This window comes from Pogoniulus pusillus, chromosome 21 (genome assembly GCF_015220805.1).
Source record: "Pogoniulus pusillus isolate bPogPus1 chromosome 21, bPogPus1.pri, whole genome shotgun sequence".
NCBI lineage: Eukaryota > Metazoa > Chordata > Aves > Piciformes > Lybiidae > Pogoniulus > Pogoniulus pusillus.
In genome coordinates this window covers 11,185,325-11,211,776 of record NC_087284.1, presented here as the reverse complement: position 1 = coordinate 11,211,776, position 26,452 = coordinate 11,185,325, and the positions used below count along the sequence as shown (strand labels likewise).

General features: G+C 44.4%; 1 protein-coding gene across 12 annotated transcripts in view; it reads right to left on the bottom strand.

The window, feature by feature from the left end:
- The window catches only part of HIVEP1 (HIVEP zinc finger 1), a 168,191-nt gene that overhangs the window by 113,254 nt on the left and 28,485 nt on the right, over nucleotides 1–26,452 (bottom strand). The window contains exon 1 of one of the 12 annotated variants that reach the window (XM_064160932.1): nucleotides 2,406–2,772. The exons of the other annotated variants lie outside the window; for them this stretch is intronic. Within the exon in view, the coding sequence (XP_064017002.1) occupies nucleotides 2,406–2,445 (40 nt within the window). The 5' untranslated portion in view covers nucleotides 2,446–2,772. Of the gene's footprint in view, nucleotides 1–2,405; nucleotides 2,773–26,452 lie in introns of those variants that run through there. 12 annotated transcript variants of the gene reach the window in all.

The following is a 26,452-nucleotide window of genomic DNA, read 5'->3' as shown; positions in this document are numbered from 1 at the left end:
ATCATCTCTAGGGCCATTGGCTCTTCTGGGATTTATAATCAAATCATAGTACATAACAGACAAATGAGCAAAACTTCTTCTTAATTTAAGATGTCATTAATTCCATTATAATTATATTGACTGTAGCAAAGGTCTGCCATTTTTAACTGCATGCAAACACTTAATTCCCTGTGACAAGCACACATACAGCAAAACAAAGATACAGAGATAAGCTAACACTAGTTCCATGTCACGGAAGTGAAAACGTCTGAAAGGCAGATCTGCACAACACCAATTAAGACCACTCATCGATCCATTGAGCTTCAGAAAGGCTCCAGAAATGAAGCAGACAACTGAGCATGTCTCCCTTTCTTCAAGGGGGAAACATCAACTGAAACCCTATCCTGTCAAAGGTAGCTGCCCAAACAGCAGCAATTAATGTTTTCAGCTGCCATCTATCCAAAATCATGATAAGGTCAAGCTTCATCCATCTCCCTTTGTTTTTAATTTTGCCAACGTAATTGCAATTAACTTACCAAGTTTCAGGCTGAACTACTTTGGGGTCAAGGGACAGTGGAGGGAAAGAAAGGTTGCTGCAAAGTCATGTGTTTGCTTTACAAGCTTAAGCAAACAACTGCTGGTGATGCAGAACAATCCTGCATTTTAAAATAAACAAGAGTCAAATCCCTACAGCCGAGACAACCAAAGTATAAGTTACTTTATCTCTTGGAAAGTACTTGTCAATAATTAATGAACACTGAGCACACGCAAAAGACAGCTGAACAGCACACACAAAAAAAACCTCACCATACTCATTACTTAGAGAAATGCAGCAGAAAAGCAGTATTTCCACTTCCCAAAAAGAACAGCTGTAAGCTAGTCTGGGGCAGCTGAGGGTGCCTAAATGTAAGCAAAGTTCTCATACCCAAACACTTCCAAGTTCTCTGAACAAACAACAGCTGCTCTTTAAGACAGTACCAGTTTTGCAGGCTCCTCCAACAGGTACCAGGCCTGCTTTGCTGAATAAACACCCCAACACCAAAAGCATCTGGCCAGTTCCTGATGGGACGTTTCAAAACCAGAAGCAACTACTAATAATGGCTGCAGGCACATCTGCCACCCGCCAGTGACAGGCTGGCACCTCTGCACTGAGTCGCTCAGAAACTTCTCCTCAGCTCCTTCCTGGAGTGTGCTGAAGTATTGCATAACCCTGCTGCAACAAATCCCACCTTCTGGCTCCCTGTGCTCACACACTTTGGTACAGCTGTATTCTTCCAGCTTCACATGCTGCCGGCTCTCATTTCTTCATTTTCAGAAGATGTGCTCACACAGCTTTACTCAGGTAGCCTTTGCTCATTAAAAGCAGCAACACTTCTCATGCAACTAACCTCAGCTTCTGGCAAACTGGTTTGCTTGTGATTTTGTTAGGCTCTACCCCCTGACTCCCAGTACAACTTGAGAGGCAAAGATCTTGTCCCAGTTCTAAAAAACCCAGTGCCAAAGCTACAGCCCGAGGTTAGGCTTTGCCTACTTGTGCAATACCTTTAAAGTGTTGAAGTAAAAATGTTCTCATAACTGTCTTTTTCATACAAATAATACCTGCAAAAGTAAAATGTCTTTGTCCATAAAGGCTAAACAGAGCCTTTCCCCTTGTAACAGCCTGGAAGCTAATAACTATGTTAGAGCAACTCCAGTATAGTGAAAGGCCGTTACTGGCTGTTTATGTAACAGTGAATTAACCCCCAGCGATACCTTTCAGGAATTCCTAACCATAGTGCACAAAATGTGCTTTGTGAGAGCTTGTTAAGAGGGCAAGAGCAAAAGCTGCCTCGATTCAGAGGACTGTCTTTCAAAGCAAACGTGCTTAACCTGCAGTTTCAGTCCTGGAAGAAATTGCTCAATTAATTGCAGACAACGAAAACAACAGGGTTATAACTAATGTACAGTGGGTGTAATGCACACTCATTTCCCAGCAGTGTACTCTCTTACATCCCAACACATTTCTTATCCCACTGCTGTAAAACTGTTCAAGAGTGTTAAGTTTACTCACATTCTTCCTCCCCTGTATTTGTTTTCTGGCAGTTGATATTATTATTAACCCAGATAGGGTTGGTTCTCTTACAAAACACTTTTACAATGACAGCATTTTTCACACTTTCTTCCAGGCAATTCATCACCTTACCAAGACTGAAACCAAACATCAAAATTCATAAAGTTTTTTTCCTGCACTAATGATAGCAAAAAAAGAAGGGAGCCCTGTGACAGGACTTGATAAATTCTCAGCTGCTTCTAGGAATTCGAGCAGGCACAGAGTAGCACAAAGCTCCAAAGCACACAGAGACCCCACCAGTGGCAACTGATCCCATTGTTACAGTGAGAACTAGGCTCAAACACTAACAATTAAAGACAACAGAGAGAAAACTTACCAGAGCAGACACTGATGCCTTCTTCTGTCATTCCTTCCATTCACATTAAAGACATCTGTCAATGATTTGCTCAAGGCTAGACAGCAACTAATACATCTAGGGCTAATATTTAGACTTGCTGCTTGCTTACTGCTTATGAATTTTCAGGGCATGTTTATGTGCACAGCTTATGATTGAAATGCTAACAACTAACCGTGACAATAAAATCTGCAGATGACAATTAGGAGGATCTTCTAGCAGTGACAGACCGCTCTCGGCAGACACCAGGAATACTCACGATTGCCTCCCCTTCCCATCCAAACCACCCAGCACTCGGTGCCAAGCTCCCCTAAAGTCCTGCACTGTTTTTCTCAGGTATTTTCCACAACATCTCTCCCCATGCAGATGCACCAAATCCTCTTACCCACCCCCACCACCCCCTCCGCGAGGCACCCTCCAGCCCTGCAAAGCTTTATTTTATTCAAAACGATGCCTGCAACAGTTCGGTTCGGGGCTGCTGGCTGGCTCCCAGGTCACACAGCCCCCCCCGCGGGACACCTGCACGACCCTGCCACATCATGTTAGGCACAGCGGCGTGCTAGCTTAAGACGTAATAATCTCCCTGCCCGGCTTACGGATGGATCCCAGGAATCCTCCCCCGCTAGCTCGCCATGGCAACGGCAGCGACGGGCAACACGGGGCCGCCTCTTACGCAAGCCGAGCGCGCCGAGACCTGCCGAGCGGACCGGCGGCCCCTGCGGCTCCCACCGCGGCTCCCACCGCGGCTCCCACCGCGTTCCGGCTCTGCTCTGCGCCCCCTGCGCTGGGAACCACAGCATCCCGGCAGGGCAGGGGCTGGAATCAGAAGCACAGAACCTTAGAGGCTGGAAGGGACCTCCAGAGATCATCGAGTCCAACCCCCCTGCCAAAGCAGGATCCCCTAGGGTAGTCCGCACACGAATGAGTCCAGGTGGGCTTTCAAAGTACCCAGAGGAGACTCCACAGCCTCTCTGGGCAGCCTGTTCCAGTGCTCTGTCACCCTCACTGTAAAGAAGTTTCTCCTCATCTTGAGGTCAAACCTTCTATGTTCCAGTTTGTAGCCAATGCTCCTTGGCTTATTGCTGCAGACCACCAAAAAGAGAGTGGCCCCATCCACTTCACACCCATCCCTCAGATATTTATAGACATTGATCAGATCTCCTCTCAGTCTTCTCCAGACTAAACAGCCCCAGGTCTCTCTGTCTCTTCTCACAGGGGAGATGCTCAAGTCCCCCAGTCATCCTCATAGCTCTCCCCTGGGCTCCCTCCAGCAGGTCTCTGTCTCTCTTGAACTGTGGAGCCCAAAATTGGACACAGTATTCCAAGTGTGGTCTCACTAGGGCAGAGTAGAGGGGGAGAAGAACCTCCCTAAACCTGCTGGACACACTTTTCTTGATGCACTCCAGGATGCCATTCTGACTCTCTTGGCCACGAGGGCACACTGCTGGCCCATGGAGAACTAGCTGTCCATCAGGACTCCAAAGCCTTTCTCCATGGAACTGCTTTCCAGCAGGCCAGGCCCCAACCTCTACTGGTGCCTGCTGTTACACCTTCCCAGATGCAGGACCCTGCACTTGTCTTTACTGAACTTCATGTGGTTAGCCTTCATCCAGCACTCCAGCCTGCAGAGATCTCGCTGGATGGCAGCACAGCCTGACGGGCGTCAGCCACCCCCTCAGTGGGGGGCTGCTGAGCTGCTCTCATCCAGATCGCTGATAGAGATGCGGAGGAAAGGACCTCTGGAGATCATCTAGTTAAATGCTGCTGCTAAAGCAGGGTCCCCCCAGGGCAGGTTGCCCAGGATCATGCCCAGACAAGTCTGGAATGCCTCCAGAAAAGCAAACTCCACAAACTTTGGCCAGCCTGCTCCAGGGCTCTGGCACCTTCACGGGAAAGAAAGTTTTCCTCATCTTCAAAACTGTACTCTCAAATACGACTCTCTAAGTGCAGTGCAAAACAGGATCTAGCTGGCTGAAGAGCAGCTCTGTGGAAAGAGAACCCAGAGATCTCGCTGGAAAAAAGGTCAGTAGGAGTGAACAGTGTACTGCTGAAGCAAGGAAAGCTGGGCTGCATCAACAGGAGCACTACCAGCACAGATCACGAAGTCACTGACCCACTCTATTCAGTGCTGATCAGGCCACACCTGGAATCCTGTGTTCAGTTTTGGTCCCTGCTGTACAAAAAGGCATGGACAGGCTGAAGAGGTTCAGGCAAGAGCAATAAAGATGATTTAAGTGGAAATTGCCATATGAAAAAAAGCTGAGAGGATTGGGTTTGCTCAGCCTTGAGAAACAAAAAAAAAAAAAAGGCTTACAGGCAGACCTTATCAAACCATGGCAGACCTCTAGAGATAATCTAGTCCAACCCCCCCTGCTAAAGCAGGGTCACCTAGTGCATAGTGCCTAGGATCACGTCCAGGCAGGTTTGGAACCGCTCCAGAGGGGACTCCACAACCTCTCTGGACAGTCTGCTCTAAGGCTCTGTCATCATCAATGCAAAGAAGCTTTTTTGTATGTTCAGATGGAACCTCCTATGCCCTGGTTTGAGGTCCTTTGAAGAAGCCTGCAGGCTGAGGGGTTTTTATCTTGGCCAAATTTGGGGTTCCATATGTTTGTTTGTGGCATTTTCCCCTTTTTTTCTGCATCTCTTGCATCCAACCAACAGCCACCTGGTGCAGATTTAAACCCACTCCAGTCCCACCTCCCACCGTGGAAAAATGACACAATTCCCTTTCCTGCTGCTCATTAATGGCTGCAGCAGCAAACTGTTGTACATTCCATCTTCTTCAAATTAATAACCCCGGGAAGGCGGAAGAGTGGCAGATGAAAGGCAAGGTGTGGACTTTGATCGTGCAATCGGATCCATGCTGGCTGGGCCTCCAGCCCGTGTGGAGCACCACTGAAGGTCAGCCCTGACTGATCAGATTGCAGCAAGAGAGGCATAGAAAGCAAGCTGAAGGGAGGTGGGAAAATCTATACATGCAGCTATCTGCCAAGAGATGAAAGGCAAGTTTGCGCCTGGTGCTGGGATTTATGATAAAGGTAAACGGAGCTGTAACATAACTCTTGCCAAGATACTCAGGTCTTCCTTCAGGAAAATACTTAAGCATGTGCTTAAACCCATTACTATTCAGGGCAGCCCATAAGCATTTGCTGAAGGTTAAGAATAACATTCTTACACAGGAGCCCTTAAGCACTGTGCTTATTATGGGTTTGGGTTTTTTTCCCTTTCTAAATCTGAGCCACTGTGAACCGAGAAAATGAATTGCCCTCATTATATTTTAATATCTCTCTTGTCTTTCAAATGAAACCAGAGAATGCAAACCAGAAATAAGCCTTATACATTAAGAGGATAAAACAACCTCACATTCTGCCACAGTTTCCTTTTTTGCCTTGATATCAACAGGCTGCACAGTACCATGCATCCCTCTGGATGTGCACCTTTCACCAGGAAGAAAGCAAGCACACAGAAAAGCCGTTGCTCTACTACTAAACTCTGGAATTCCCTTGAAGTGCTGTTACAAGCCAGAAAGGATCACACAGAGCAATGCATACATACATACATACGCCTTCTCCTCTTCTGAAGTAACCCTTACAACGCTGTAGATGGCCAACATATTTCAGCTGTTAAAGGTCGTGGCTAAAACAGTTATTTATCAGTTCAAATGAGGTCACTGTTACAGCCATGGGCAGAGGGCTTTGCCTGCTGCACAAATGACACTGCCTGCCCTTAATGCTTCAAGAAACTTTTGACCAGTTAAGCATACATAAGCAGCCACAAACCTCACATATAAATGCTACAGTTCATTAATGTTCAACAGGGAGGTATGGTGTCTGCAATGGCTTCAGTTTCTGTTTCACAGCACCTCGAGCACCTCTCCACACAGCAATCCAGTGGCCATTTCTCACACAGACATTGTATCTCTTGCTGGGGAAAGAAACTCGCTAACTACTGAACTGCTGATTGTGGCTCTTTCCCAAAACCTTCCTCCTTGATCTCTTCTGGAAGTATTCTGCCCCACATATGAAACTAATGGTTCATTTACTTTGTACTCACAGAAAAATGAACCCTGGAAAATGGTTTGGGCTAGTTTTAGACTCCTAATGGAGCTGAAGTCGAGATCTTGGTTGGATTTTATACAGTTTTGAAGTAAAAAAAATTTTTCATAACCCTTCTGTTCCCCTTTTTGGGAGACAGCCTTGGTAGGAGGGCTTGTGAGAGGCATTCAGACCTCCTACTGCAGGTCTTGAGACAGACAGCAAAATCCCAGGGCAGAAGGTTATGTTAAGGTCAGGGTGTTTCCCATTCTTGCTAACCATATGGCAGTGCTGGGTTAACGGTTGGACCTGATGATGTCAAAGGTCTCCCGAGCAAAACGATTCTATATCCAAATGCTATGGAGAGGCAGGCACATCTCTGCTATATTAATCTCCAAGAAACTTCACCTCTTCTCACTTGCAGTAATTTACCCTGCTAAATTCTGAGCTAAAAGCATCATCAACTTCCTGGAAACCTTGTTGTTATAAATGGGTAATGACAAAGCTATAAAGAAGACTCTCAGATATCTGTCCCTAGATGACCAATCTACATTTGAGGAAATAAAAGTCTCCCCATAGTCCTCTACTGTGGGATGAGAGCTGGACAAAAGAGATGAAGTTTGAAACCTCAGTATCACAACTATCCTGATGTGCCCTGCACAGCTCTTCAAACCAGAAAGCAAACTCCAGAAGTAAGTTAATTATTTTCTTTCATTTAAAAATATAATTCATAAAAATAGTTAAGAGAAGGCCACAAGCATGCTGCAAAAAGTACATATAAATCAGCTGTCCATGGACAGTAAAATGACCTGTGAACTCTATAAAGCACATTCTGAGTTGAATGCTGCAAGACTTCTGTTTATGCTGCAGAAAGGGGGGAGAAAATAGATGTTCAAAGCCTCTCACACAGCTTAAATACCTATGGGCAGCGAATCAACACGAGCAACACGAAGACATGAGTAATTAAGTAACAACAATCACCGCTGCTGCACAGAGAAGCTTGAAACCAGAGAAAGACAGATCAGTATGAATGATCCTAACTCTAAATTCGTAAGACAAGCCTAGAAGAAAATGTCTCCTTACGTGAGATCATAGCAGGGCGCAAAGGGCTTCAAGGCAAACCATACGTGAACTGCTCTCTCCTGTGAAGGCTCAGCATTGGATGCTCAAGTCAACTATCAGTGAGCTTTCCTGCACGAGCAGGACATTAAAGAGGCTGCTTCTACTGCCACCTGATTCACAGCAATGACCTGGCAGCATGTGCTTACCACAAGAACTGCTGTCTCCTCCCCCAAAACGGGGCACAAATGAGGTCACTAGTGACTTCAGGTTTCAGTCATTAGTGACTGGAGGTCACAGCACTTGTATTTCCCTAGGCTTCTTTCTTGGAGGATATTTTAACAGTCTAACTAAAAAAACCAAACTAACTGGTAATGAAACAAAACTAGATTGCAAAGCAACAATAGGCACAAAAAATGAGATTCTCTAAAGCTGAATTCACAATCTCTTCTACTGGAGTGAAAGTCCAAGTGACGAAATAAACCTTGAACTGTGTCCTAGGGTTGCTCTACTCACCATTTTTGGAAATGAAAGAGCACCTCGTCCCAGACACTGCAGTTTATCAGCTTCATCTGCATACATGTCCTGATGTCAGACATCAAAAAGAGGAAGCAGAAAGCTTCAGCCAGCCAGTAATTAAAGAGGGGGTTCCTCTGATCAGTGGCACTGACCAGAATCACAGTTGACATATGGCAGCACAATTAGGGTCATAGAATCACAGAATGGTTTGGTTTGGAAGGGACATTAAAGATCACCCAGTTGCAACCCGCCTGTCATGGGCAAGGACATCCTCCATTAGATCAGGTTGCTCAAAGTCTCATTTAACCTGGCTATGAACATTCTCAGGCTTTCAGTTTGAAACAGTTACACAGTTACTCATCGCTAGTAACATCACACTAGTGTCAGGTTCAGTATGAGTGACCCTAACTAAGTCTGTACAGCAAAACTAAAAGAAAGTATCTCCTCACGTGAGATCACAGCAGGGCCCAAATGACTTCAAGACAAAGTGTACATGAATTGAGATCTCTCCTGTGAAGGCTTTGTCTTAACACTGTGACCTGGCTCCAGGCAGGCAGCTGTGCTCCCAACTCATCAGTCTCCAAAAGTGAGTCTCATGAACATAAACCAGACATTTAGGTACAAATTGCAGGGTGGGGGAGTAAAAAGGAGGATCTATTTGCCACCAACAGTTTAGCAGAGCTCAGCCTGCATCATCCTGTTAGCTCACTCAGTGGTATCCAAGAGCAAGTGAGCAAGAGAGATGACGAAGAGCTTTGAAGTGGAACTCACTGCAGAGGGATTGGAGGTCCTAAGGGTCACAGCTTTCTCACCTCCCAAATTCCCCAAAGGAAATCCAGGTATACTGTGTATGTGCACTGTGGATTTTCTCTTTCTAATCTCAGCCAGTTCAACTATTTCTGTTTGCTAAACTCTCTTTCAATTGGAAAAAAAAAACAAGGAAAACAAGATCTGTGTATTCCTGATGTGTCATACACAGCTGTCACAAGAGTCAACACTGCACATACAGGGAAAAAAAAAAGAACTATTTATGTACTTTTTTCCATTTCTATCCAAAGGTAATTCTAAATAATAAACAGGGGAAGAAGTGTTCACTAAGTGTTCACTGTTCATCCTAATCCAGACTACAACATGAGGAAAAACTTCTTTACTATGAGAGATGACAAAGCACTGGAACAGACTGCCCAGAAAGGTTGTGGAGTCTCTTTTCTGAGGTAATTCCAATTTTGCCTGGACACAATCCTGGGCAATCTGCTCTGGATGATGCTGTTTTAGCACAGGATTTGGGTGATCTCCAGAGGTCCCCTCTAATCCCCACTGTTCTGGGACTGTATGATATGTTAGACAAAGACAGCACTTCTTTGGAACTCCTTTAAATAGGATTCAATAAAAATTGCTGCCTGGGTCTGAAATAATCTTAAACTGCCTTTCTAATGGTTTTGTCCTGTTGGACTGTGATGTAAATCAGCTATAATGCAATTCTGAAGCAAACAAGGTACCTCAGCCAATTTAAACTATATTTAGACTGCAGTATTTTTACTACCAAAGAAGCCCAACAGAGTAACAATATGCTTGGAACATCTGTTACAGTGACTGAAAGAAGTCTCCTAGAACATCTGTTGCAGTGACTGAAAGAAGTCCCCACCAGGAATAGCAAACAGTGTTGGGTTGGGGTTTTTTTTTGTGAGATGGTGTCAATATGTTGAAGAAAATTGACAGTGAAGTAGATTGTTTCTAAGAGGTACCTCACTCTGGCCTGTCTTCTCCGAAGCAAAGATGATTAAAATATCCCTCTGTTGCATAATCTTCTCTGTTTGCTTATTATTCTCATCTGTTATCCCTGTCTTGGGCAAAAGAACCCCACAACCTTTTGCCAAAGCTACCAAGCACGTTACAGTGTTGTATACCTAAAAAAAACAAAATTCATTTGCCTAAGTCTAAAAACCTCCATCTAATGACATCCAAATCTTAACATGTGTCAATTATTACTTACATTTAAATAATCAAGAGTATGAGACTCAACACAATCCCTCAGACACAGACCCTTGAGCAAAGCTGTCTGTCATGCAGCACATCCTGCAGAGATGATCAGAGCCACAAGTATTCTATAACACAACTTTCCAGCAACTCCATGGAAGATGACAAGAGAATGGATGTTCACCCTGAACTAATGCTGGTTCTCTAGGATGGGTTTCTGTGCTGCCTGCTCCTTAGGTGGACCACATCAAAGTCCTTTCCTACAGTAAGTGTCCTGCCCAGGCCACACAGGTCTTACACGTGAAAGTGAAAAAGGGAGGAGTCTCTGAGGCTGTGTTTGGCCTCCTGCTGAGCACAAAGTTAATAGGAAACTGATACATCAAAAAGTAATGGCATGATTCATAGGATTCATGACAAGTTCTTGGTGTATCCCTGTCACGAGTCCAACTGTGGGCAACCAGCAAACAGTGCCTCTGTTCACTGGGACCAGGCTGAGGTTCTAAATGCGTCATCCAATGCATTGCTCTCCTGAGCTACGATCCGCTGGGACCCTTACATCAGGAACATAACACTGTGATCAAGAGCGGCATGTTACTTCACAGCACCCCTATCTGACTGACAGCATCAGCACATCTCTCTTGAGCTTTGGTGGAATAAGCCTTGAGGCTCAGCTGGAAGAAGACAGTCCGGTAGGCTGCCAACACAGAGGATGCCTTTAATAACAACAACAGAGCAGCCTGGCATGAGACGACGCAGCTCACAGAGGGCTGGAGGCGGCTGCGGTTGCATGGCCTGGGTGGCTCCCTTGTGCTCAGTGCTCAGCTGGGTTCAGGTGAGGTGAACATCACCATTACTCAGACCAGCTTGGGGCAAAGCTTCTCACCGGGTCACAACACTGCCATGGGGCTGCTAGCTACAGCACTAGGGTTTTCAGCTCGAGGTGAAAGCACCACTCATTTTCTATCCCAAACACTAAGACATGAAATGGTTTAGCAAGTGGCGTGATAAAAATTACAAGGACTTTAAAGAAGCAGCCAAACAGTGTCTAAGCAGTGGCTACAGATGTAAAAGCTCTCTGAGAACCTTCAATGTGAAACGGCTAAGACAGAGCCAAGTATCAGCACCCAAGGAGGACTGAAATTACTGTGAGAAGGGAGTGAAATGCCAAAGCCTTGAACTTTTCTCTGTTGATTGTTTGGAAGAGGGGGAAAAAAATACATCAAACAAGGACAGGAATACTTAAATATTCAAGCAAATAGTTCAAAATCCCATTTCCTTTTCATATGTAAATATTTATGTTAACATATATTGTGCTTAAAAGATTCAGAAGACATTTCCACATAAAATACAGACTTAAAAGCAGAATTTATCCCTCTGCATAATGTTCTCTTGTAGATATAGGGCTCTTCAAAAACTCCTGCTACACAAAGGAATCATTGTTAACTTCCAACTTCTGCATCAAATGTATTCCTAGAATCACTGAATAGTTTAAGTTCAGTAGAAGGGACCTTGAAGATCATCTAGTTAGTTCCAACCCCCCCTGTCATGGGCAGGGACACATCCTTGATCAGTTTGTGCAAAGTCTCATCCAAACTGGTTTTAGTGTACCAATCAAAACAGTTCACAAGTCAGCCACAATCAGGAGATCACACTGGGTTCTTCAGAAGCAGTTCAGGGAAAGATGGTGGCTATGTAACTCACCCTGGTGACACCAGCACCTTCCTCCACACGCGGCTAAATCCCCACTGTACCTTCATTAAATCCTACGGGCACAGATCCCGCCATCCTGAGAGCAAAGACTTCATCTACTGGTCCCTTCAGAGTGGTCTCCTCCCTTGCCAAGCTCTTTGCTCCTGCTGTTTTTAACCCCTCAAATCTCAACAGAGGGACTTCAGCAAGAGCTACCTGTTCTAACCTCCAATTCGACTGCTCGCAGGGAGACCTGGATTGACAATGAAAAGGCAGGATGGAATTTTCTCTCCAGGTAGCAGATGGGTAGAGCTCCTTTATGACTAATTATTTCAATGCTGCTGTGGTTTTCTTGTAGCATTAATTATGCAGCAGGGAGCCCACAGCTTTGTATAAGCATCTTTTTGAATTATTTATAACAAAATGAGAGGGAAACAGCAGTTACTCAGCACTTCTGCAAACTCAGATTTTAGCACTGATCACAGAACATGCCAAACAACAAATTATGCAGTCACTGACACGTAGGCCTTAAAAGATGAAGTGTGGGTCAGTTCTACAGCTGGTTGTCCCTTCACAGCAGAGCACACATGCAAGGAAAAAAGCATTGTAGGGTTACTAAGCATAATATTTTGTGGATTCAGAATTCAGACAGGCAGTTTCTTTAAAACAAAACACCAAAACCCCAGAAAACCAACCCAAAATCCTCTAACCTGGACCACAGCACAAGTAGAAAAATTATGGTAAACAATGTTATTTCTATCCTGTTCTTGAACTTTTGGTTCAAAATAGCCCAAAGTGAAAGAGCAATGGAGAAATAAAGGCCCCAGAGATCACTCTATGATTCCAACCCATTTTTTTGCCAGTTTAATTAATAGTTGAGTCTGACATTATAAAATAAAGAATCACAGAATGTCAGGGGCTGGAAGGGACCTTGAAAGCTCATCCAGTCCAACCTCCCTGCCAGAGCAGGATTACCTATACCAAATCACATAGGAACACATCCAGGCAGGTTTTGAATATCTCCAGAGAGGGAGACTCCACAACCCCCCGGGCAGCCTGTTCCAGTGCTCTGTCACCCTCACAGGGAAAAAAAATCCTCCTCGCGTTTAAATGAAACTTCCTATGCCTCAGCTTCCACCCATTGCCTCTTGACCTGTCATTGGGCACCACCGAGAAGAGGCTGATACCAGTGTAGGGATGGGGCTTCCACCACCTCCCTGGGCAACCTGTTTCAGTGTTTCACCACCCTCACAATAAAGATGAAGTTTTTACAGTGAGGGTGGTGGAACACTGGCATGGGAGAGGTGGTAGATGCCCCATTCCTGGAAACATTCTAGGTCATGCTGGACAGGGCTCTGAGCAACCTGATCCCTGGGGGGTGAGTGCTAAACCTTTAAAAGGTCTCTTCCAACTTATTTCTACGGCTCTATGATCCTGTGATATTTGCTGAAGTGGTTTTACAACCACCATGGAGCGCCCGTCCCTTCCACTCCCAAATCCATCCTTGCCCAGCTCTGTTAAGCTGTTCCCTTTCCTGCTGATGCTGGAAGCAGCCATGGGGCTGCAGGTTTTAAGAGAGTTCCTTTAAGGTTAACAAGCAAATGTTGAAACCAACCATGGGTGCAGTCATAGCTGTGTGACTCTCCAAAAGAAAGCATTTAGAAGCAGATTCATAAACAAGGGGATTGCGGCTGTCAGTAGGGGCTTAAAGGCCATAATCAGCATCAGACAACAGGACGCGAGCCGCGGCATTCGACGCAGCAGTTACCACACTTCTGTTTCCCTTTTCCAGCAACTTCTGCTGACTCAGGAGCACAAATTGCTGACATCCCTCCCGGGATGTCCCTCACGCACACAGCAACCTCCTTTACACCCACACAGAACCAACAATGTGAACGGGAAAGGAGTTGGAAACAAGAAGTAGTTCCATGCTTGAATCATTTCTCTTTTTTTCCAAACACTCACATTAAGTGCTACACTGAATAAAAGCAGCTGAACAAACAATCTTGGGATTACTGGCAAAAACATAGTGGTGAAATTTTGTAGGATTTTAGCCCACCACAAAGACTCACAGTTTTTCGGTCCAATCTCAAGACAAATTGTTTTTCAATGAGTGAGGATTTCCCCTCTTTCCAGAAAGGAAAAACTCCCTGTGCATATGTAGCACATCTTAAAATAACCCAGGTGTGTCAGGGGTGTTGTTCTGCATGTGTACCCACCCCGGACACTGCACAAGCAATTCTGCCAGTCAAAGAGTGGGATAAAGAGACTACAGAATAAAGTACCACTTTTTGAGACTTATACAATTCCTACTGTCACAAGAAAATACCTACAAACAAACCCAACTGAATTTATCTAGCACTTAACACAAAAAAACACTTGAACTTTTTTTGCACAAAGAATATGATGAGGTCAGACAGAAAGAAAATCACTGGAGTCTATATGATACACATGTATTGAATCATAAAGTTGCATTGGTTGACAAAGACATTTAAGGTCATTGAGTTCAACCGCCAAGTTTTGTGCTAAATCATGTCCCTCAGCACTACATCTCTGTGTCTTTTGAACACCTCCAGGGGTGAGAATTCAACTACCTTCCTAAGAAGCCTATTCCAGCATTTGAGAACCCTTTTAAGAGAAGTGTCTTCTAATAATCTAAACCTCCCCTGGTGCAACTTGAGGCTATTTCTTCTCATCCTATAACTTGCTACTTGGGAGAAGAGATCAGCACCCACCTTGATCCAACTTCATTTCATGTATTCAAAGAGAATGAGAATGTCTCCTCTCAGCCTCTTTTACTCCAGAGAAAATATCTGTATATATAAGACACAGCTTATACATTTTTCAATAAGACCAGAACATGTATCTATACATGAAGATGCTACTAGCTGCCACAAATAACCAAGACTTTGCCAACCCTGTCTTAGGGTGAGAGGATTATGTTGTTTCTTGGTAGCCTAGTTCAGTGATTCTGCATGCAGAGGCAAATCACCTCCCTCGTAGCTAAATGCACCCTTAGTTAGAAGCACCCTTGGAAATGGTACTGTTGCAGTTACCTTACAGCATGCATGTGATTTTTATCCAAACTAACTTCAGTCCTTAGAGCAAGGGAAAAAAACGGCTAAATGCTTAACTCTTTAAGAACAAAGTGCAATAACGTCATAAGAATCACAGAAGCTTAAAGGGACCTCAACAGCTAATCCAGTCCAACCCCCCTGCCAGAGCAGGATCACCTATACCAGACCACACAGAAATGCATCCAGGCAGGTTTTGAATACCTCCATAGAGGGAGACTCCACAACCCCCTGGGCAGCCTGTTCCAGCAGGGAGGTAAAATGAGAGGACAGAAGCAGCTGTGCCTCCATGAGCACAGGTGGCTTTAAAACATTTTGTGTTGTCCTTTCTCTAGAGTGCTGCTGGAGTTTGAGGGGCCCTGTTCTGATGTGGATGCCTGCAGCCTGCTGGGTTTTATACTGACCATTGTGTATGGACTGCTGTGCCCCACAGGTTGGACCTCCACTGATGCACTCATCCTGACTTCTGCCATACAGCTTATGAGAGAAGGCTGAAGCACATTCTCCAGGATGGGCAGATGTCAACAATTCCATTAAAACTGGTTTGGATTTGCTGGTGAAGATCCATCCATACATGTTGCTTCTCTTTCTACTGGTAACACAGAGTGTGTCACAGAATGTTTTGGGTTGGGCGACCTTTAAAGCTTATCTAGTCTAACTTCCTTGTGGTGAGCAGGGACATCTTCAACTAGATCAGGTTACTCAGGGCACCATCCAATCTCAGCCCTGGTCAAAGAAGCAGTTTTGGAAGAACTGAAGGTCTCCAACAAAATAATCCAGGCAGAGCAGAACACCTCAATAATTACATTACAAACACTCTTAGCAAAGCCCTGTCCACAGCACATGCATGACTGAGTTTCAGCAACTTGTTTTGGAGTCACATCTCACGCAAAGCAACTCTTGAGTTTAGCTACAGCAGCTTTTGGCAAGCTCTTTATGGGAAGCATCAGTGGGCAGACACTTAAAATTTTGTCGCAGAGCCAAGACCAAAGGTGCTTGACTGAAAAGTTCATTTCATTGTTCCGTGCAGGTGCATCAGGATGGCTGCAATACTGGCATTTGATGGAAAGCTTCTACATGGACATGTACTCCAGACTCCAGGAAAACAAACAGAAAGTTAATCTCTGATGATACGTTTATTCATACTGGTCACAGCAACCCTTCTTTTCTCTGTAGCAGCCAAAACCCTGTGCTTGTGCATGCCTCTGGCTTCATGAGACATCCCTGACAGGAAAAAAGCAGCCTGACAGATTGAGGTTCCTGTGGGGCAGCCAATAGGGGAGGTCACACTGCCCTGATTTGGAAAGTACCTCGCAACCGTGCCTCAGCTCACTGTGAAATCACAGAACCTTAGAGGCTGAAAAGGACCTCCAGAGATCATCGAGTCCAAACCTCTTGCCAAGGCAGGATCCTCTAAGGTAGTTTATACAGGAATGCATTCAGGAGGGTTCTGAAAGTCTCCAGAGGAGACTCCACAACCTCTGGGCAGCCTGTTCCAGTGCTCTGTCACCCCCACTGTAAAGAAGTTTCTCCTCATATTGAGGTCAAACCTTCTGTGTTCCAGTTTGTAACCATTGCTCCTTGGCTTACTGCTGCTGACTACTGAAAAGAGATTTGCCTCATCAACTTGACACTCACCCCTCAGATATTTGTACACATTAATCAGATCTTCTCTCAGTCTTCTCTTCTCCAGAATAAACAGCCCCAAATCTCTCTCCACAGGGGAGATGCTCAAGTCCCCCAGTCATCCTCGTGGTTCTCTGCTGGACTCTTTCCAACAGGTCCCTGTCTCTTTTAAACTGTGGAGCCCAAAATTGGACACAGTATTCCAGGTGTGGTCTCACTAGGGCAGAGTAGAGGGGAGAGTAGAGTAATGAGAAAGGCCAAGTCTTCCTGGTTTGAATAAAGGTTATCAGAAAACCACACAAGGTTCCCACAGCAGTTAACTAACAAATATTTTTGGAGAATGAAAAAAAATACATACTTAGATGTGCATGCATGTAGAAAGCTGTTTTCTTAAACACAAACTAGAGAACTTCATGAGCTAAAACCTCCTGGAAAAGGGTACATGCTACAGCAGCTGCTTTACCAAGGCCAGGTAGTTATAATGGCCCTGTTTCCTAAATATGAAGTGCAACAGAATCAACAAACTATTGAAAAACTAATTACCAAAATTCAGGAAAAAATAAGAAATTAGAAAAAAAAAAGCAACAACCAAAAAAAAATCCCCAAGGTGCAGTTCAACTCAGGAGAGGTGATGCCCACCTAACACTTTCCACTGCTCTTTGCAGAACTTAGCATACTTACAGAGGCACCTAAAAGCTAATTTGAAAAACCAGACTTTAAATTCTGTTTCTGAAGATGTGAGCCAGTCTGCACGGCTACACAACATGCTGGAACTTCATTTCTTCTCCTTCTCGGAGCATTAGGCAGTTATAAAAGGTGTTAGTAAGTCTTTAATGACATCATAAACCCTGGCAGTGTTTGATAATTTCCTCAGGGAGTTGATAGCGGAAGCAAAAGGCTACAGAAATTCTTCTTCAGCTCCTAACCTGCACAGCAGTGCAGTCACGTGGAAGAAGGCAATATGAAGCATCAGGTGAAAGAAGACAAGTAAATACATTTCAAGTTCCTATTTAACTGAAATAAAAAAAAAACTACAAATAATCACTTAACCCAACTGCAGGAAGCTCTGGCTCAAGGCTGAGCACCCAAGGTTAAGAACTCTACTAAGTGTTAGTGTTTTGTAATCAAACCTCCAATTTTGTGCTGTGTTCCCATTAGCAATTACTAGCTGAATTAGCTCCTGAATTCAGTGCTGCCAGAGCTGGGAAGCAAGGGCTGCATGTATGTATAACAATCTGCCCTTGAAAACCAGGGTAAAATTTGCTGCTGGGGTCCACTCCCCACCTGTCCCCTATAGCAGCCATCAGCTGGGGGTGATTCACTGGTTGTAAGGCAGGGGTTTATCTCCAGACACTGCAATCCTTCACCAGCCAGCTCAAGCATCACCTTCCATCGCCTGCATGCCACACATCACAGAGGGCCCAAAAAGAGGGCCTGGCCTCGTTTATTTTAGGAACAACAGAGGTGCTGCCGAGTACAGAACAATGCCATTTTAGAATCACAAAGTCATTTTGGGTGCAAGAGACCTTTAAGATCATCAAGTCCAATCATTAACCCAACACTACCAAGTCACCACTAAATTATGTCCTGTATTTGTATGTCTTATAAATCCCTCCAGGGATGGCGACTCCACTTGCATAGGCAGCCTCTTCCAGGGCATTACAACCCTGTTGGGGAAGAAGTTTTTCCTAATATCCAACCTAAACCTCCCCTGGTGTAACTTGTGGTGATTTCCTCTTGGCCTATCTCTTGTTACTTGAGAGAAGAGACAGCCTCACCTTGCTCTAAGCTCCTTCCAGGGAGCTGTAGAGAGCAAGGTCCCCCCTAAGCCTCCTTATCATAGAATCGACCAGGTTGGAAGAGGTCCAAGCTCATCCAGTCCAACCTAGCACCCAGTCCTAGCCAATCAACTAGACCATGGCACTAAGTGCCTCATCCAGGCTTTTCTTCAACACCTCCAGAGATGGCCACTCCACCACCACCCTGGGCAGCCCATTCCAATGGCAAATCACTCTCTCTCTCTGGCAAGAACTTCTTCCTAACATCCAGCCTAGACCTCCTCTGGTACAACTTGAGACTGTGTCCCCTTGTTCTATTGCTGGTTGCCTTTTCTCCAGACTAAACATCCTCACCAGTTCCTCAAGACCTGGGTTCTGGAAGTCACACCAGCTTCATTGCTCCTCTTTGGACACTACTTCAGAAGGACACTGTGGGCTTTAATTCCTTAAGATGTGACTACCAAAGATAAAACTCCTTGTGTAATAACAGTAGCTGGCTGCTCCTACCAGTAAGCAGTGTCCTATCCAACTAGGGAAATCACCAGTATATACAAAAGGGCCAAGTTCTGTCTCCAGAGTTCCAGTAACTTAAATCCAACAGGAAGGAACATGCTCAAGGAAAACTCAGAAGGGGATTTTTTCAGTCAGCTTTTCTCATACATAAAATATCTTAATCTACAGCAATATTCCTGTTTTTGTAGCTCTGGTGTTTGTTTGTCATTAGGCATTATGAAACTTACTTTAGCAAATATGTTTTGTGGGTTGCAATCCATAGCTTGTTAACCACTACATTCATTTCAGGGCTATGCATATGCTTTTTCAAATACAGACATAAGGGGAAGTAAAAATCATGCCAGAGAGCATTGGTTAGTTCCCAGGAAAGATGGCATCTAGAATCTGGCAGCCTTCAGGCATGAGAAGAGTACAAACACAATCAGTCAGACTTGAATTTTTTTGTCATTTGTGTGGGCCATATCTTTTGTCTTGGTGATCCCAACTTCTACAGCTGCTCGTGTCTTAAGCCAGTCCTGGTTTTTAAATACCAAACACACAGTATGGCTTCCCCTAGCTCTGGCACTATTGGAGTAGAGAATGCTTGAAAACCACCTTCCCACAACTCTGAGTGCCTCCAGAAACTTGTTTTTAATGGACATTTGATAAAATACTGTTGCAATTCACTACATCACTACCAAACCTCTTACAGAAGGGAGAGTATGGTTGGCAAACTAAAAAAATAAATTACTGATTAAATGACTTATTGTTGCCATTCTAATAAAGCAGAGAGGGGAAAGTGGTCATGGCAGACCACCACAACACAGAAATGTGGTCTCCACCTCCCTACAGAAAGTATGGCAGAGATTCAGGAGTCATACTGAAATTAAGAAAGGCATTGTTCCTCTGTATTCAGCTCTGATGAGGCTGCATCTTAAATGCCAGGTACAGCTTTTGCATCCCGCACTGCAAAAGGATATTGAGGTGCTGGAGTGTGTCCAAAGAAGGGCAACAAAGCTGGTGCAGGGCCCAGAGAATAAGTCATATGAGGAGCAGCTGAGGGAACTGGGGTGTTTAGTCTGGAGATAAGGAGGCTCAGGGAGACCCTCTTGCTCTCTGCAAATACCTGAAAGGAGGTTGTAGAGAGGTGGGGGTTGATCTTTTCTCCCAAGGAACAAGCAATAGTACAAAAGGAAACAATCTTGAGCTGTGCCAGAGGAGGCTTAGGTTGAATGTTAGTAAGAAAAAACTTCCCAAAAGTGTTGTCAAGCCCTGGAACAGGCTTCCCAAGGAAGTGGTGGAGAAGCCATCCTTGAGTGGACTTCAGAGATATCCATCATAGAATCAACCAGGCTGGAAGAGACCTCCAAGATCATCCAGTCCAACCTAGCACCCAGCCCTGTCCAATCAACTAGAACATGGCACTAAGTGCCTCATGCAGTCTTTTCTTCAACACCTCCAGGAATGGTGACTCCACCACCTCCTATTCCATTGGCAAATCACTCTCTCTGGGAAGAACTTCCTCCTAATATCCAACCTATACCTCTCCTGGCACAAGTTGAGACTGTGACCCATTGCTCCGTTGCTGGTTGCCTGGGAGAAGAGACCAAACCCCACCCGGCTACAACCTCCCTTCAGATAGTTGTAGACAGCAATGAGATCATCCCAAGCCTCCTCTTCTCCAGGCTAAACAACTCCAACTCCCTCAGACTCTCCTAATAGGGCTGTGTTCCAGGCCCCCCACCAGCTTCGTCACCCTAGATGTGGATGCCATGCCAAGAGACATGGCTTAGTGGTGGACCTGGCAGTGTTGGGTTAATGGTTGGACTCAATAATTTTAAAAGACCTCTTCAGATGAAAACAATTCCACAACTCTGAATTATTTACATTACCTTCACACATCAGATTGGTGCAGAGGTGTTGGATCCTCCCAAAAGCCACAGCTGGCAAAACCTTCTGCACTTTGTGATCTCTGTTTTCTTTCTCAGTTCACTATTGGCTTCCTGACTGGGCAAACCTGACTGCCAGCAGAGGAGTCTCCATTCCCCAGTGCTCTTGCTTGACAGCTGCCACAATTGAGCAAGGAATTTGTGTCTCACACTTATGTACAGCAAATAACAAACCCTACAAAGCTAAAGTGCTAGCAGTGAGGCTTCCTAACAGGTTTAAACAGACCTGCTTCAAGCTAGCTGAGTGACTTCTTGCTTTTCTCTCTGGTTATGTTGTAACTAAGATGAAAAAAAATGTCAGCTTAAGCATAGAACATTTTGAAGTTCTTAATCAAAAATGTACAGTGGGTCCTGTGAATAAAAACAGCCAACCAAAACAAAAACAAACCTGAAAGCCTGAAGCTCCTGCCATCAGCAGGAGTATCTGTCTACATGTGGACAACAAGAGGAAGCTCACAAACATACCCTGCACAGGTTCCCTCCAGAGAGCTGCTTCCCCCCATGATACTGAAGTTGACCTGTCCTACAAGTGCCTTGTTCCCTTCCTCACCAGCACTTCCCTCCCTTGCCTTGAGTGAAAATGCAGGGTTACACACAAGCAGGTCTGTACTGAAGAAAATCATGGGGCTGGGAAGCCCAGCAGGGCCAAAAGAACAACCTCTCAGCCACTGCCTATTCCCCACAAACCTGCTCCATCTCTGGCTGTGTGGTAGGGATGGCCATCACTTGGTGGCCAGCCATGTGCTGGCCTCACAGTGTCACTAAGTGAGCTGCTCCATGCCCACTTTTGCTTGTTTTTCAGTTCAGTTGGTAAAAGACTATGTTTAAAGACAAGTCTGGGTGCTGGAATGTACCACTTGAGGGCATAGGTTCAGTGATCATGACCAAAGGTAAATTCACCCACATCTACTTAACACCTGAATTCTGGGAGAGCTCTGTGCGATGAGCTCTAAACTGTAACACAGATAAACTTTGTTCCTGTGAAGGTGATGAAGCACTTGTACAAGTTGCCCAGAGACATTGTGGGGTCTCCTTCTCTGGAGAGATTCCAAACCAATCTAGATGCAATCCTGGGCAACCTGCTTTGGGTGACCCTGCTTTAGCAAGGGGGTGTTGGATTAGATGATCTTCATAGGTCTCTTCCAACCCTTACCATTCTTAGCCATTATGTTGCAATGCACAGTAGGTATCTATAGAAAGAACAGATTCTATTTCAAGTTCTGGGCTCCTCAATTTAAGGAAGACGTTTAAGTGCTTGAACATGTCCAGAGAAGGGTGACAAGGCTGGTGAGGGGGGCTGCAGCACAGCCCTGTGAGCAGAGGCTGAGGGAGCTGGGGTTGTTCAGCCTAGAGAAGAGGAGGTTTAGGCTGGATGTTAGGAAGAAGTTCTTCACAGAAAGAGTGATTGGCATTGGAATGGGCTGTCTGGACAGGTGGTGGAGTCACCATCCCTGGAGGTGTTTAAAAGGAGAGGCACTTAGTGCCATGGTTTAGTTAATGAGAAGGTGTTAGGTGATAGGTTGGACTCTATGATCTCAAAGGTCTTTTCCAACCTGGTTAATTCTGTGATTCTGTGTGATTCTTATCACCATTTAATGGTTGGACTCTGTCATCTTAGGGGTCTTTTCCATCCAAAACAATTCTGTAATTTAAGAAAGAAAAGTATTTCTAGTGACATTACTGAAAACTTCTTGGGGGGGGGTTTCACAGTCTTCAAATATGTTCAGTGTTTTAAAATACAAATTAGGAGTTTGTTCTGCAGACTGCAGTTCAAGTGTAAAAGGGAAATAAAGCCATTGAGTGTGCTTCCTCTAGGTTTAAGAAAGTAATTAAGTACTGCACAGTTTATAGTACTTAATTTACCTCAGCTTCTGGAAAATAATTGGACACATGGGGGGACATATTCAAAATTTTGATCTAGTTTACTTGAAAACTATTTAAAAGGCAATATTAACTGATATATAGGTTGCCGAATCCCTCTGCCAATACTTGCTGATTATCCCAGCAGTTTTCCTTCCTATTGCTGCATGAAAGAAACAGCCAACTAATTCATTAACCAGGAGGTGCTGATTACACACATATTGTTACCAAAAGCACAAACTACACTTTCTTCCTTTCTCTCAGTTACAGTAATTTTAGGTGCTTGCAAAACAAGTAGACTGAAAATATTCAGCCTGAAACCTGATACTGAAATAATACTTGGGCAATGCCTCCTTAGGAACCCAAGTAAGACTCAAATTCCACACACTCACAGTCTAAGTAGTAGCTATTCACTATGAAGTGCTCTATTTCAAAAGTGGAGAGAGCTGAAGAGACAAAGAGCACTGTTTTTTGTCCCAGAGTATGTCCACAGAGCTGGAACATTCCCTGAATTTTACATTTATACCTCCTTTAAATTGAAATTAGTTTCCAAATGCAAACTAAATCCCCCTTATTTCTTCCTCCTCCTCATGCCCCCCATGGCCTAAGTAGAAAAGACTTGGTACAAGGAATGAATGTTACCTTCTAATAAATTGATTCAAGCAGGTTATCTCTGTTTTTACAGCTCCCAGACCATGAAAAAGAAAGACACGGAGGTGCAGGAGTGGGTGCAGAGAAGAACTAAGCTATTGAAGGGCCTAGAGAAGGAGTCTTATGAGGAGTGGGTGAGGTAACTGCTACTGTTTAGTCTGAGGAAGCTGAGGGGAGGAGACCTTATCACCCTCTACAACTACCTGAAAGGACAATAGAGACAGGAGAGGTAGCTGCTCACAGGTAACAGAACAAGACAGCACAAGATAGTGATGGAACAAGAGAGAATGGCCTCAATCTGCACCAGGGTAGGTTTAGGCTAGACATCAGGAAAAAAACTGCTCACTGAAAGACTGGTCTTGACCAGGGAAGTGGTTGAGTGGGCTGCCCAGGGAAGTGGTTGAATCACCATCCCTGGTTGTGTTTAAAGGTCATTCAGATGTGGCATTTAGTGATATGGTTTATCGGTCAGCTTGGTAGAGCGGAGTTAATGGTTGGACCTGATGATCCCACCCACATACATTTATCTGTGGTTACAACAGTCTCCCAAATAATTTTCAAGAATTCACCACCATGATGGCCAGAGCCCCAAAAAGTGACTAACTGTAGAAGCAGCTGATAGTTGAGGGCGATTTGGAAATCTCATCCCCCAAGGTCAAGTCTGTCATCGATTTAATATGCCAGGTTTGGTCTCTAAGTAAGCCTAACAACGCATATTAATGTCATGCATAATGGTAATAAAGTGTTATAGCTCCAGGAGACAAAGTGCTACATGATGCAATAAAGCTCTTCTAGTACATGATGTACTGAATAATGAAGAAGTAAAACACAAGAGTTTTAAGCATCATCCTCATCAGCAAGACTCATTCTCAGATAACCTTAAAGAATACGATACTGCCAGCATCTTGATTGCCACATAACTAACACAAGAAAACAGGAGGGAAAAAAAGGAGCTTTGGGAAAAAAAAAAAAAAAAACAGCAAAAACATGAACTCAAATTTTCTTCCTCTAATTGCAGACAAGGCTCATCCCTAGGGAGCATTAAACAGGCACAGAGCACCCACACAGAATTGGATCCTCAGATTTCTGTGACTATAAAACACTTTGGACAAAATCCTAGAGAAACAGGTTGAATAGGATACATGACAACAGTCCCTGACTCCATACTTTGTTGTTACACTTTAAATGTTTTGTTTGTGCTAACTCAGAACCTAACCCACCACCACCTGGCTGAAATAAAACAAGTTTTGCTCGAAGTTTCTCCAGCATCTCCAGTTGCTTTTGCAAGGTCACACCGAGGACTTGAAATATCAAATGCCAAGGAAAAACAAAATCTTTTGCCAAGCAGGCAACATCCAGTGCCTCTCTGGCAAAGGGCAGAAAAAAACAAAGGCAAAGGCAATGCAGGACTCTGGGAAATGCCTGTTTTCACTTCTATTTTTTCTTTAAGTCCTTAAAAAAATGCAGAGAACCATCACTTAAACTGCATTTATTTCTTTGTCTGACAACAGTTAGGATGGCAAGGCAGTATTTTCAGTATCTCCAGCTTCTGGTGTATTTCAATTGTTCTTTTTCCTTCTTTGCTTTTTTTCTTCCTTTCCCTTTGTAAGTAAAATTTTTCTACTTAGTAATATTTTGCATACCCTTGGGCAGAATGCTAATTACAAAAGGCAGGTGGGTTTACTGCCAAGAAATACAATACCCAATAGCCATATCTTTTCAGAGCTTAATGACAAAAATCTCATCTGCTTTATAGTTCCACCCTACTAAAACACCATCACAGCATGAGGCTGGTAACTCACATCATCACAGAAATATTCCAGTTGGAAAAGACCCTCAGGGTCACCAAGTGCAACCCATACCCCTACTCTAGAAAGTTCACCCTAAACCATATCTCCAAGCACCACATCCGAATGACCTTTAAACACATCCAGGGTTGGTGACTCCACCACACCCCTGGGCAGCCCATTCCAATGCAAATAACTCTCTCTCTGTGAAGAATTTCTTCCTAGCATTCAACCTAAACCTGCCCTGGCACAGCTTGAGACTGTGTCCTCTTGTTCTGTTACTGGTTGCCTGGGAGAAGAGACCAACCCCCACCTGGCTACAACATCCTCTCAGGTATCTGTAGAGAGCAATGAGGCTTCCCCTGAGCCTCCTTCAGGCTGAACAACCCCAGCTCCCTCAACCTCTCCTCACAGGGCTATGCTCCAGCCCCCTCACCAGCCTTGTTGCCCTTCTCTGGACATGTTTAAGCACCTCAACCTCTTTCTTAGACTGAGGGCCCCAGAACTGGATGCAGTACCCAAGATGTGGCCTAACCAGTGCTGAGTATGGGGACAGAATGACTTCCCTGGTCCTGCTAGCCACACCATTCCTGATCCCTGCTAACAAGAGCATCCTCATCTTTCTTATCTGTCTCCCTGCTTGTAGCACTTGTCATGCAATGTCACTAAGGGAATGGGTTGTAACACTTGAACTAGTTTTTGAAGGCCCTTCCCAGCAACTGACTGCAATAATACATTTTTTCCCCTTCTCAACATCTCGTGCAACAGATGGATATTATTCATGCCCGATATTATTCTGTGCAATGTCCCAAGTTATACCACAAATCGCTTATGTAACACTGCTAAAACAAACTACTCTGCAGTTATGAATGGGAACTCTGTTGTTGAAGCCTTTGCCAACTGCATGCATCACTCTTGCTTCTGTTAATGTTGAGAGGGACAAAGGCTATATTCTGTCCTTCATGGCAGCACAGCAGTGATGCTGTAAATTACTGCACACTACAACACGCCCAACACACCACATTTGTTACTACATTCTTGCTTTCACTTCCAGTACATAAATGCAACGTAGAGCTTCTCACACTGTGCTGAAAATACTGCAAAAACAAAGATAAGCATGGGACAGCCTTTCCATAGCTCAGAAACACAGATCCCATTTCCTTCATCTGGACCTAATTTCTTGAGGTCTTTTCAAATCAACCATCAATGCCCATTCTTACCTTTTCTTCTATGTATCTTCAGGGCTGCTGTTCAAGTGCATTAGTAATTTAAAAAATCATCTTCACCAGAACAGCATCGTCTTTACTCCTATGAGAATCTACTCCACAGTCTCTGGGGTAATGTTTTATGCCTTTCCACTATTTTTATTTCAGGCAAATAGAAAAAAAATCAATTTTGGGGAAAGCTCTAAGGAAGTTTCATTCATAAGTAGACATAAATATTTCCCATGCAGGTAAGTAAATCACCCAGGACTGATTCCTCCCTAACCTCTTGTTCTGTCCCTGTTCCCTGTCCACGTTTTCTTTTCCCC